The sequence below is a fragment of the Patiria miniata genome, unplaced genomic scaffold (assembly GCF_015706575.1).
Source record: "Patiria miniata isolate m_02_andy unplaced genomic scaffold, ASM1570657v1 HiC_scaffold_3, whole genome shotgun sequence".
NCBI lineage: Eukaryota > Metazoa > Echinodermata > Asteroidea > Valvatida > Asterinidae > Patiria > Patiria miniata.
Window position 1 is genome coordinate 40,555,016 of NW_024037069.1, and position 12,663 is coordinate 40,567,678.

Genomic DNA, 12,663 nt, shown 5'->3' on the forward strand with positions numbered 1-12,663 from the left:
TCAAATGAATCAAAACAAAATCACATGCGAACAAAAGACTTTTAATAAACCATTTTGAATAGTTTGTACATCCTTTGAGGGTTCACTACAACGGTAACACTGCTTCTTGGAAACATTTCTTTGAAGACAATTTTGAACACGACAAAAGTCCCCAGTGAAATTAATTTTCAGGTGTCGTACAGCTCGTCCATTACACGCTGCAATAGTTACCATTGAGCTTCATCAGTTTCAGCGTAAGCACATTTGTTGTGCTCTGGTAGATCTGAATGGGTTCTGAATTGAATATTGTGTTCTCTACGCCTCCCCCGTCACAACACCACAGCACTGTATCTATGGTAACCGACTTGTTTACCTGTAAAAACATCGCTCTTATTGCTTTGCCTCGAGTGGGAGTCGTCATTCCAGCCACTGATTTGCTCTGTATCAAGCCTCGTCCTGGTTTCAGAGATACAGATATTTGGAATAGTCCTTAGCAACATCTTCAGTTCATCATGGCGTTTTGGTCCGAATTTATCGTCATCGTTGCTATCATTTCATCTATCAAAACTGTACTTGGCTCAGGGTTCTGTCCTTCTCGGCTCTCTGTCAAATGTCTCTCTCGGCTCATTGTGGAATGCTCTTGCCCGCCAGAGTGGCAACTGTGGGGGAACGAGTGTTATCGCATCACTCCTTTACCGCATACTAGGGATGACGCCAAGACAGCTTGCCAAGACATGGGAAGCAAGATGGCTGCTCCTCGCTCGCTGGAGGAAATGAACTTTATGGTGGAATTGGCGCAAAAGGTGGACAGTGCATACTCTGCCTGGATCGCCTGCAATGACAAAGAAATTGAAGGAACTTGGGAGTGTGACGGTCAGGAAGGTCGCAAGCCCTTCTTACTTTGGGATGATGGGCAACCAAATGATTTATTCAATCAAGATTGTGTGGCAATAAAGTCGACAAAAAACGGCAAAATGGATGACGAATACTGTTATCGCTCTCACTTGGCGTTTTGTGTTCGTCGAGCTGCCTGCACTCACGGCCTAACCCAACTCCGTCACTGATGCCTCTCTACCGACACACACGGCCGCAGTCTCAACCCAACCTGCCTCCGCGACCGCAACATCCGGGGGTTCATCACCGAGAGCGTGGCCGTCCGTGGCTCAACCGACAAGGGGCCCAGATGTCGCTCTTTCAACAATAACATATCTGCAGAAGGGAATCAGCTGAATCCAGGACACATATCAACATAGGGCACCGGCTAGTCATGGACATTGAAGTGTGTTGGAAAGGTAGTCTACCAACGTTATTTAGTTTAACACTTACATTTACTTACCCGGGTACAAACATTGTATACGGGAAGTTAGTGATGATGCAATTAATTCGCTTTTCCGGAAAATAAGAAAACGGGCGACCAAACTTTTGTTCGAGAAAGCAAGGTAATCAGTAATCGTTTTTATAGCAAATAAGATTTGATTTGAATTTAAAAACAAATTTTCTTTTGAATTGCTTTAGTCTGACTCGTTTTATTCAAATAGAAATGCACTTTAATTTGTAAGTTTCTGCGTCAGTCAAACCGCGTAATTACAACTATACAAACAATTCAATTTTAAATATTCTTAAATTCTTATGTTTTCGTAGATGCGACTATGATTGAATAGTTCTTGTATTTCCACGTCTGCTTGCAAATTCACATGAAATAACTCAAAAGTTTGTATTGGTTTGTATGTGTTAAAAAATCAAATGATAGATTCAGTCTTAACAGCAAAATATCAAAACTAATACTTAGTTGTCAGATCGATGTGATGTTACGTGAAATTAATTTTAAAACAAGGGGGGCCTGTCGAAGATTTTGGTAGTAGTTTATGAATAATATTGTAACGAAATGTGTCCAAAGATCAGCCAACAGCCGGAATTTTATTGAACATTTAATTATTTGAAACTGTTTAATCACTTAATTTTGGTTCCATGTCTGTTTCCATTGAAAAAAAGTGTGAAATACTTATGCTAGTAAACGTATGTTGAATTTCACACTTGGGAGGACAGTCAAACAATTTTTTTGGTTATGAATGACGTTACTTTAAACAAAATATATATACAAAAACAGCCAACAGCCGGTCATTTAACTACCGATGTCTATGAACCATTTAATCATTTTAATTAAATGGTTTTAGCAGCTAATTTTGGATCCAAGTAGGTTTCAATTTTAATTGGGAATAGAATCGTGAAGATATTTTGTGGTAGTTAATTAAAAATAAGTATTGAAGCTAATTGTAGCTTTGTTTTGCGGCTGTGCTTTCTACCTTTACAAAGCCCCATTTTTAGGGCGTGCCTAAAATGGTTAAACAAGTCAAAATAGTATCAAAATTCTGCGTCAGACAAAACTCGTCTTTTTTTACATTGACAACTCGTTTTCGTTAATCCATTCGACTTCAATGCCAAGACACTAGAATGGCGTACACGTATAGAGAACACATCTGATCATCTTCAAACTCTTGCTACCGAAGGACTAACGAATCATCCTGTACCTTTTCAAAGTTTTTAGCATTGTAGCAATCAATTCAGCGATCAATGCTCAATTTAGGTCAGGTTCCTGCCACTCTCGACTCACTGCCCAATACTCTTGCCCGCCAGAGTGGCAATTGTGGGGGAACGGGTGTTATCGCCTCACCCCTTCAACCGTACGCATACTTGGGTGACGACAAGACAGCTTAATTTTGCCAAAACATGGGAGGCAAGATGGCCGTTCCTCGCTCGTTTGAGGAAATACATTCCATGGAGGAATTAGTAAAAGATGGGCAGTAAATGCTCTGTCTGGATTGCTTGCAATGACACCGAAGTTGAAGGAACTTGGGAGTGTGATGGTCAGGAAGGAAGCGAGCCCTTTTTGGAATGGAATGATTGAGAACCAAATAATTCCGGCAATCAAGATTGTGCTCGGATGGTCTCAGATCACCATGACGGAATGGATGACAGTCAATGCAGTCAGTCACACAGGGCCTTTTGCGTTCGTCGAGCTGCTTGCACCCACGACCTAATCCAACTCCGTCACTAACTCCGCCTCTCTACCGACACTCACGACCGCATTCTCAACACAACCTGCCTCCTCGACCACAACATCCGGGAGTTTATCACAGAGGGCGTGGTCGCCTAAGGACATGTTCGCCTAAGTACTGGTTATTTCTGTCTCTACTCTGAATAGTATACATCGGCTAGTCATGAACATTGAAACCATCTTGGATATCAAGTGAATTGGACAGGAAACGAACTTGCATGCTCCATCTTAGATATATTTTTTACAAACCTAAACTATCTTAACACACAAATTTCACTTATAGTGACAATTTATTCGTTGTTTCCCCTCTTTAGACAAAAAAATATGGCGCTCGATATTTCTATTTAAAAAAAAACAAGGTAAGAAAAAAATCGTTCTCATAACAAAAGAGAAAGAAATTTGATCTAAAAGGGGAAATATAACTGATTGAAATGTTAAGATTAAATTTAAATTAAAACGAATAACTGTAAATATCTTGTGTAAACTGCATTTTCGAAACATTTGAAACAAGATTATATTTGAATATTCGTAATTTCGTAAATGTTTATTATTACTTGTGACTGTAAACGTTTTGTCTACGCGTCTGCTTGTAAATTTGCATGAAATTTCTAACACAATGTGTGAAAGAGTTTATAAAACCTGATCATGTAGGTGTAGTAGAGGTTTGTATCGATTAGTATACCTTTTGTGCTTTCATTGTAACTAAATTATAAGAACAAAGAACAACCTCTGAAGTACCTTCATTGAATAGGGTCTCTATGTGCATATATTGTTTGCCTTTACAAATTTGTATTCGGTTGCAGAAAAATAATACGTAGTTGTCAGATCGATGTAGTGCATTTTACAGGTATTGGCTATTTATGACAAACGTTACTTGTCAATCATTTGTCTCCGATGTTAATACTCACCGCATTTGCCGGAACACCTTTTTCATATTATAGTTTGAATTAATATTTTATGGTTGTTTAACATATTTCAATTCAAATTCAATTCAATTCAAATAATTTGTGCACAACAATTTCCTTAAAAATGCGTCACAGTGAAATTAATTTGCAGGTGTCGTCCAGCGCGTCGTTTACACGCTACATTAGTTACCCTTGAGCTTCATCAGTTTTCAGCGGAAGTACATTTGTTGTGCTCTGGTAACGTTGAATGGTGTCCGAGTTGAATATTGAGTTCTCTCCACTTCCCCTACTATGGTAACCGACTGTATGAAGTTGTTTACCATTAACAAAAATCGTTTCGTATTGCTTCGGCGCTGATTCACTCTGTATCAAGCACAGTCCTGGTTTCAGAGCTACAGATACTTTGAATAGTCCTGAGCGACATCTTTACTTCTCCGTTCATCATGGCGTTTTGGTCCGAATTTATCGTCATCGTCGCTGTCATTTCATCTATCAAGGCTGTATTTGGCTCAGGGCTCTGCCCATCTCGGCTCTCTGTCAAATGCCACTCTCGGCTCATTGTTGAATGCTCTTGCCCGCCAAAGTGGCAATTGTGGGGGAAAGCGTGTTATCAACTCTCCGAAACACCGGCTACTTGGGACGACAGCCAATCGGATTGCCAAGCCATGGGAGGCAAGATGGCCGCTCCTCGCTCGCAGGGGGAAATGACCTTCATGGTGGAATTGGCGCGAAATGTGGACTTAAAGTTCTATGCCTGGATTGCTTGCGATGACAAAGTCGTCGAAGGATCTTGGGATTGTGATGGTCAGGAAGGGAGCGAGCCCTTCTTGGCTTGGCATCAAGGAGAACCAAATAATTCGGGAGGCCAACAAGATTGCGCTCAAATAGGCCAGGGTGGAATGGATGACGTATCTTGTGATTTGTCAAGCAGGGCGTTTTGTGTACGTCAAGCTGCCTGCACCCACGGCCTAATCCAACTCCGTCACTAATGCCTCTCTACCGACACTCACGGCAGCAGTCTCACCCAACCTGCCTCCTCGATCACAACATCCGGGAGTTTATTACCAAGGGCGTGGTCGCCTGTGGCTCAGCCTGCGTAAAGGAGCCCGGATGTCGCTCCTTCAACATCGAATAACTGATAAAGGGAATACGATATATCAACCGACATCTAGTCATGAACATTGGAACAATTTTTGAAACGTAGTCTACAAACTTGATCTTAGCACTTATACATTTATTCAAGAACTATGTGACGATTAATTCGCTTTCCAGCTATTAGGAAAAATGGAGCGACGGAAATTTGTTCAAATACGCAATGTAAACCATATACAATAGAGATGAAAATTGAATTGAAATGGAAAACAAATGTATTGAAATGACTATGGTCTGACTCTTTATCTCAAACAGAAATGCAGTGTTTTAAATTATTCGATTTTATATCATTCAACACCGAATATCGATACCGAATATCGATATCGTTATGGAAACCATGTAATCTCAATTATTAAGACATCAATTCATTTTAAGTTCCCTTAATTTCGTAAATATAAATACATTACTTTCTTAGATGTGACTGTGAATGAAGTGTACGTTTTTCCTCATCTGCTTGTAAATTTGCACGAAATTTCTCAAGAGTTTTTATTGGTTGTATTTGTTAAACTTTAAAATGGTCGGTTCAGTCTTAGCAACAAAATATGAAAAATTTTGCTTAAGAGCCAGCCTAAGATCCGTAAATTGCTACATGAAGTGCAATTTAACTCTTCGGAGGCCAATCGAATGACAAACATTAAAGGAACAAACTTTTGATTGGATGACCGATGTTTACTGAACATGCAATCATTTTAAATGTATCTGAAACCTAATTTTAGTTTCAAGTCTGTTTCAATTTAAATTGAAAAATATTTATGATTGGAATCATATTTCGTGGTAGTTGAAAATAAGTATTGATTAGTTAATTGTATCTTTGCTTTAGCGGCACTACCTTATACATTTGTCATGCCCATGTTTTAGTGCATGCTTTCGAAGCTGAAACATGTCAAAATATGAGCAAGACGTGCCTGCCTTACCATTGATGCAATCACAAATGTAACAATTTGTCAATTCTGTCAATTAATCGATGTCATAGTTTTCTTTTATCATCAATTCTGAGACAGAGATCCGCTTCTGTTCCTGCTTGGTTTGATAGATTTTTAATTACACGAAAGGGAAAATGTCAGTCTATTTTTGGTAGCACAATCAACGATTTCGTAATATAATACTCGATTAAAGTGTTAGGACTTACATTGACAAAAAAAATAAACTGATATGAATTACCCGACTGTTTGTAGGTCAATGCCGCTACAAATGTCAGTCAGGCCTATATATAGTTTCCTACTGCTCCTGTGCTTTGATAAATGAGTGTACTTTAAAAGCAAATTAGATTTTTTCAGTTTATTGTACAAGTTCGAATTACATTTGGAAAAATTAAATTATGACATATCAATACGATTAATAACTGAGGGCGTGGTCGCCTGAGAACAGGATACATATGAAAAGACTGGTTATTCCTGTCTCCATTCTGGAGAGGGTATCTCGAAAACGTGTTCTACAAACTTAATCACAGCAATTTTGTGGAGATTGATTAGATTTTCCAGCACTAAAGAAAAAAAGCTACCGAGTTTTTTTTTTCTTCTAGGAAGCAAGGTAAGCCTTAATTGTCGTATTTATCAATGATAAGATATTTGAGATTAACTGGACATTTTAATTAATTGCCTTCAAAATGCTTAATTTTGTCATTTCGAATAAAAGTTTGAAATTCTAAGTTTCTCTGTCATTCAATACCGAATATCAATAGCTTTTCTTAAAATTTTGAAACCACGTAATCTCAACTTTTAAAAGACGACTTCACATAAAATTTTCTTGATTTCGAAGGTTAAAAAGACAAATTCACTTTGTATTTTCTTGATTTCGTATGTAAATAGTTTACTTTCATAGATGTGACGGTGAACGAATTCTAGTTTATACCTTATGCGTTAAGGTGGATTAGAGGGCAGAGGTTTTGTATCGCTTGAATTTGTGTGAGAAATTCTTTTGTGCTTTCATTGTACTAAATTGTAATAGCAAAGAACGCCCTCTGTAGTACATGAAATGCATAAGGTCTATATAGGTTACGTGTGTTAAACATTAAAATAATTGATCCAATTGTTAAAAGTAAAAAGATGCAAAACTGAGATCGGTGTAGTATTTGTACAAGATTTAAGATCAGGAAGGACAATTTGACTTTTTGGCTATTTGTTACAAACGTTATGTTTTCTGAACACCCTCTCTTGAATTTAATGTTTATTTGTCGATATTGTCACATATTTCATATTAATTGTTAACACATTTCGTGTTAATTCAGAATTTGTATTGAGGATATTAAAGATTAAGTCTTTTGAGCGCAAATGCTCTGTATAATCGCAATTAAATGTCCGAGTTTTAGCGCATGCATGACGTGTTTTAAACATGCATGCCCCGCTCCACAAGCAAGACTAATTGTTTTGTTCTAACGATTTTTCAAATTGGCTGTGTTTGATTTTGACGTAAAAACTACTTATTTCTCTCTTCGCGGTGCCTGCTTAATTATTGTTGAGCCGCAAATAAAATTAATTTTGTAAAGAAATAATCCAAACGGCGAAATAAACTAAACGTCGGTGCATTTTCTGTTCGATATCTCATTCGAACTTGAATAAAAGTTGGGGAAAAAATCTTTTTCGAGGTGAAACTCGAGATAGCCCCCAAAAATGCCTCTTTAAATTATTCAACAAGATGACGAGATGTGTTTTAAGATCGGGTAAATACAACTTTTATTTTTTGTAAATCTTATCTCGATTTGATTTTACGTGTTTCTTGTTTCTTTATTTGAAATCAGTTTGCTTAATGACTATTACGTTTTTAAGGTTATTTATTGCTGCTTTGTAGTCATTTCAGTTTTAATGTAATTATGACTGCCCATGTTGTTTTAAAAGTGATTTTACTTTTAAAAGCAAAAAAACTTTGCCTGACTTTTTGTTGGACAAGACTGAGTCAAAACCACATTTCTGAAAATTTAACAGCGTGAAATATCACTAACATCATATTGAGTTTTTTTAGATTTTAAGTTTTATACAACCATTTTAAGTTTTATACAACCATGGATTTACTCTGTTGCCTCAAATCTATTAGTTGTTTAAGAACATAAACTGGTTGGCCAGGGGAACTGTCAGGTGACTGCGGATATCTTCTCTGCGCGGGTTAGAAAAAAATAGGTGTGATGGTTTTTGCCTTTGAAAAAAGATTATGTTCAGATCGAAACATAAGGCCATCTAATTTTGTTGATTACAATGCACCATAAAAAAATGAAATAAAACAAAATATCAATAAATTATTTCGCATTTCAATTTTCCTTGTTCAGCTTGGGAAGTTTTAAGGTAAATGGAATGCAGGGGGTTAGATGTACCGGCTGAGGACACATCCGGAACACATTATCTCTTTAAAATATCCATAGGCCAGTCAAAAATAGAGGCAAATAGACCCCCATAGACACCAATAACAATTCGGCCCAGGTCCAAACAAGGGGGAACTACTCAGAACTCTTACTGGGGATCAAGACAAGCAGCAAATCATGTCACAGCCTGTTTTACTAGCCGCTCAATTTTGGGGGTTCACAGATGTCTTTATGGTGATTTTTCCGTTCAAAAGTGATTACCTCTAAAAGCAGTCATGAAGCCCATCCTTTGCTTGATTCCTACACTCAATTGAAATATAGAGCAACTTTAGGGTCCAATTTAATTCCAAATGCCACAGAGATACAAATTGAGAGCTACGACCCTTCATTTATGTCATTAAAACATTATGTCATTTTTATTTTATTTTTTATTTTGAAGATTAATTTAAGTCTCAAAATTGAAGTGGAGTTAGTACATTTGTAAATTTGTGACAGGAGGAGTGAAGTGTAGGCACGAAAGACGGCAAGATGGGGAGGGCGATGTAACGGCATGACGTGACGGCCGGTCGGCATGACGTGTCGCCCGCCTTTCGCAATCCCTGGCCTATACCAAGGTTGTATATATGGTTCGCTCATAACAAAGTGTTTTCATCGTTTCAAAATGACTCAACTACAACCGAAAGCATATTTTTTGATTAGTTCTTATGATCCAAATTTTGATTTAAAAAAATGCCAACTCTTTCCCTAACATTGTCCAGAGTCTATTGTATTGCCCTGGACCCACTTACTAGTGTACCCTACTTTGTATTCTAAGGATCTTTTCCCATTTCCAATATTAAAAAAACCTCCCACTGAAAAAAATAATGATTACCACATAGAACTCAGTAATTCGGGTCAAGTAGTTCATGGTTATTGGTCCTTTGTCAGCCAGTTCCTAGATTGAATGCACAATCTGAACCTCAATGCTGAACCTGAACAATCTGAATCACAATGCTCACTGAGGGAACGTCACGTACGTGCACGTGCTATACAAACATCCTTTTCCTTTGTAATCATTTCTATACAAAACGCAACACAGCTCAACAATCCCAGACAAACTTCCGTAGTAAAAAAAAAGTACGTAGTTCTAGGTAATATTTTGAAAAAGATGCATAATTACAATCATCGTCTGATATTTTCGTCTTAGCAAAAGTGCATCAAAATAAGCTACATATATATATTGACATGCTTTAAGCAAATTCAAATGATCACTGCCCTGCAGAATTACTGAAATTAAAACACAAAGTCTGTACTTCACATCAAGTAGACCTCACTAATAATGGTTTTGTCTAGTCTGCTTGGTCATGTGATCATAGTTTGATCACGCCACTGTCTGTGACGCAGTTCACTGATGGATCATGGCTGGCTATTCAGCAGGATACAACCGATCTTGACTAGACCAGAAAATGAATACATTCGCACTTTACAGAGGAGTATTTGCCTGTTGCAACCAAGTACAAGGTTTTCCCACCTTGTTCTCATAATACAGGATCAGTGATTTGCCGGTACACCAAAGTATAGGTAAGTAACTATGGTGTATAAGTTATCTATTCAGTTTATTTTGCCCCCAAAAAGTGGGTCCAAAATTTACGGCGTTTGGGTTCGGGGCCCGCTCAAGGTCTCGGAAAATGTTTGGATTCTAGATGCTCTGCGGTGCGATCTGAGGCAATTTCTGACCACTTTGACCTTTTTTTTTTTGAGGAAAAGAGGAAAAGATGGTGGTGTACGCAGTGCCTGCCTTTATTGCGACGTCACTTAAAAAACAATGGGTTCGTTTGGGGTGGGGGGGGGGCATGACACCGTTGCCCCCCCCCCGGATCTGCCCTTGTTCATCCTTTGTCCCACAACACCTTTGACTGTATTTTATGTTTGCTGTGACGTTGTCGAGAACGTTTCTTAATGCCAAATTCCCTTCACATTAACAAGTATAATATTTAATATTATTCAAAAGGTAGCCTTATCAATTCGTCTCGCATACTGGACATCATCCATATTGTATTAAGGCCCACAGCATTGCGTGTTCAATTTCATGAAAGGTTTTGTTCCCCAAATTTGAAATGTAAAGACTGTTTTCCCACCCAATATTCACTAGAGAAAAACAAAATCTAATTGATAGTTATCCTATAATTTTGAGTGAAACACATTTTGCTGAAAATGACTTAATAATTCCGAAATGACTACAGGATTTTTACAAGATACCCACAACAAGTCCAGAGGTAGGAATATGATTTTCCTGCTTTTGTAATCAGGTAAGTATATATAGCTTTCATGGAGTTAAAACTCAGGAATTTTAGCGCTCATTGCTATGTGTGGCACATGATACGGGGGAAGTACAGCATTTGAGACACATGGGACTACCTAAAAAGGTGAATCTCAAAATTGCAAAACCTTGAATAGAGTGAGAACATTCGAGGCAAGAAAATAACTGACCCAAGACCAGTCTAGTCAGTGCATAAACAAAGTGTGCTGAAGGAAACACAAGTATACTATCTGCAGTGCATTCTGTCTACCGTTTGAACACACGACTACTCTATTTCAATATTTAAACTGAGACCCAAAACTTAACCTCTTAAGTATTAAGGATCTCAGCTTTGCCTCCAGAAATGTTGACTACATGAAGAGTGACTTACGCTGATTTTCTGCTTCAGTTGTCTCAGTTCAAGACGGACAGTGCATGCGATGGGAACCTGTTTGCATTGAGGACACACTAAGAACGCATAAAATCATCCGACTATGATTGTGACTTGATTCATGATTATTTCTCAGCTGATGCTTTAAGTATCGTCTTTCTCAATTCTGGACTACGAAGCAACGCAGTATGGATGGACCATCACGGGTTGCTGCCAGGGAGGGGGACACTCAGGATGAAGCAGGTCCTAGCGGGCCAAAGAGAGCAAAACACGAAACACCGGTATCTGGAGGTATGTAAAGGCTGCGTTTCATCCACTTCCCCTGCCTATTACCTAAATCTAAAGACCGGGTTTTTTTGGGGGGGGGGGGGCTGAGGGGGGATTTAGATCGGAGTTCAAATTTGAACCAGGTCCTATAAACCTGACATTTGTGTTTTTTTTTGCACTTTTCCGGGTCAAATTGACACTTTTCCGAGTCAAATTCACACATCTTTGACTCATTTTACGGGATCATCTGACCTGGCAAATGGTCAGGCCCTATATGACCGGATTGCGGGTCATTTAACAGAAGCGGATCTAGGGTGGAGGTGGGGCTGTCGCAAACCCTTTCCCCCTCTAAAAGTACAGAAATTATCTAAAGAAAAAAAACTGGGCAGACACTAATTTAGGATGAAAAATACATGTTATGTAGCAAGGACACCTAAGAGCAGGCCTCATGTGTGTCTTGTCTAAGTGCTGCTTATCTCCTGAATAGAACTAGATGTGGCTTGACCATGTTGCAACGGATAAAGAGTGACTTGTGGGCTTCTTACAGCCAACATGGGGACACACACTTCCACGAAAGCAATGGGAAGGGATATCTTATCTAAAACTACAATGATTTTCTTTTACAAGGGGAGCTACTCCTATGTTAAATACGCTAAAAATTGATAAAAATTTACAAAAAAAGTCTAAGGGGAAAGTAAAGAAGAACCCACTAACTTAATGGCAACTAAAAGCCTGTGTTCGCTCGCGCATGCCCAATGGTCTGGTCATAAGCCACTAGAGCAGTTTAGAAGTGTATGGTCGTTTTTTTATGAATGAGAAATGTATCAAACCGCAGAATGGCGTATAACAAATTGTACAAATGTACAAGAAAATAAACACAATTAATCTATCGTGAAGATCGTAGCTTAATCTATCTTCGTGAAGATCGTAGCTCAGTCGCCGACTGATTTTTGTCCTCGCGTAGTCGACCTGCGGGCGGCTTAACGGCAGTTTGCGAAATTAGTTCCGCTTATAATCATCCAGTTTCATGAACAGTTATTTAAAATTTGCAGCAATTTGATGTTTAGTTTTTTTGCAGCTAAACTGTGAGGTCGGCAATTTGACACAAAAGTTTGGAAAACTAAGTATTCCTATTTCTATTATTCTCTTGCGCAGAACCATGTTTACATGACACAAATCTGCACGAGGTCGCTGGGAGGCTTGGTTGTGATTGGCCAACAATAGCAGTTGCGCAGCTTGGCTTTACGGACACTGAGGTTAAGATCATCGAGAAAGATTACCAAAACGATACCATAAGGCAAGGTCTGGAAATGCTTGTGAAATGGAAACAGCGCCAGTTCACCG

The 12,663-nt window shown here is 38.5% G+C and overlaps 3 protein-coding genes across 3 annotated transcripts in view; all 3 read left to right on the top strand.

Moving 5' to 3' along the window:
* Nucleotides 1-491: 491 nt before the first annotated feature.
* Nucleotides 492-1,043, top strand: LOC119736815 (perlucin-like protein). The gene has a single exon (XM_038210825.1). The coding sequence runs from the start codon at nucleotides 492-494 to the stop codon at nucleotides 1,041-1,043; it is 552 nt and encodes a 183-aa protein (XP_038066753.1).
* A 3,339-nt stretch (nucleotides 1,044-4,382) lies between these two features.
* On the top strand, nucleotides 4,383-4,928 carry LOC119736816 (C-type lectin domain family 4 member M-like). Its single transcript, XM_038210826.1, has one exon. It carries the CDS (start codon nucleotides 4,383-4,385, stop codon nucleotides 4,926-4,928), a length of 546 nt encoding a protein of 181 aa, XP_038066754.1.
* A 6,312-nt stretch (nucleotides 4,929-11,240) lies between these two features.
* The window catches only part of LOC119736817, a 6,856-nt gene continuing 5,433 nt past the window's right edge, over nucleotides 11,241-12,663 (top strand). The window contains exon 1 of the mRNA XM_038210827.1: nucleotides 11,241-11,343. Coding sequence (XP_038066755.1) covers nucleotides 11,241-11,343 — 103 coding nt within the window. The remainder of the gene's footprint in view (nucleotides 11,344-12,663) is intronic.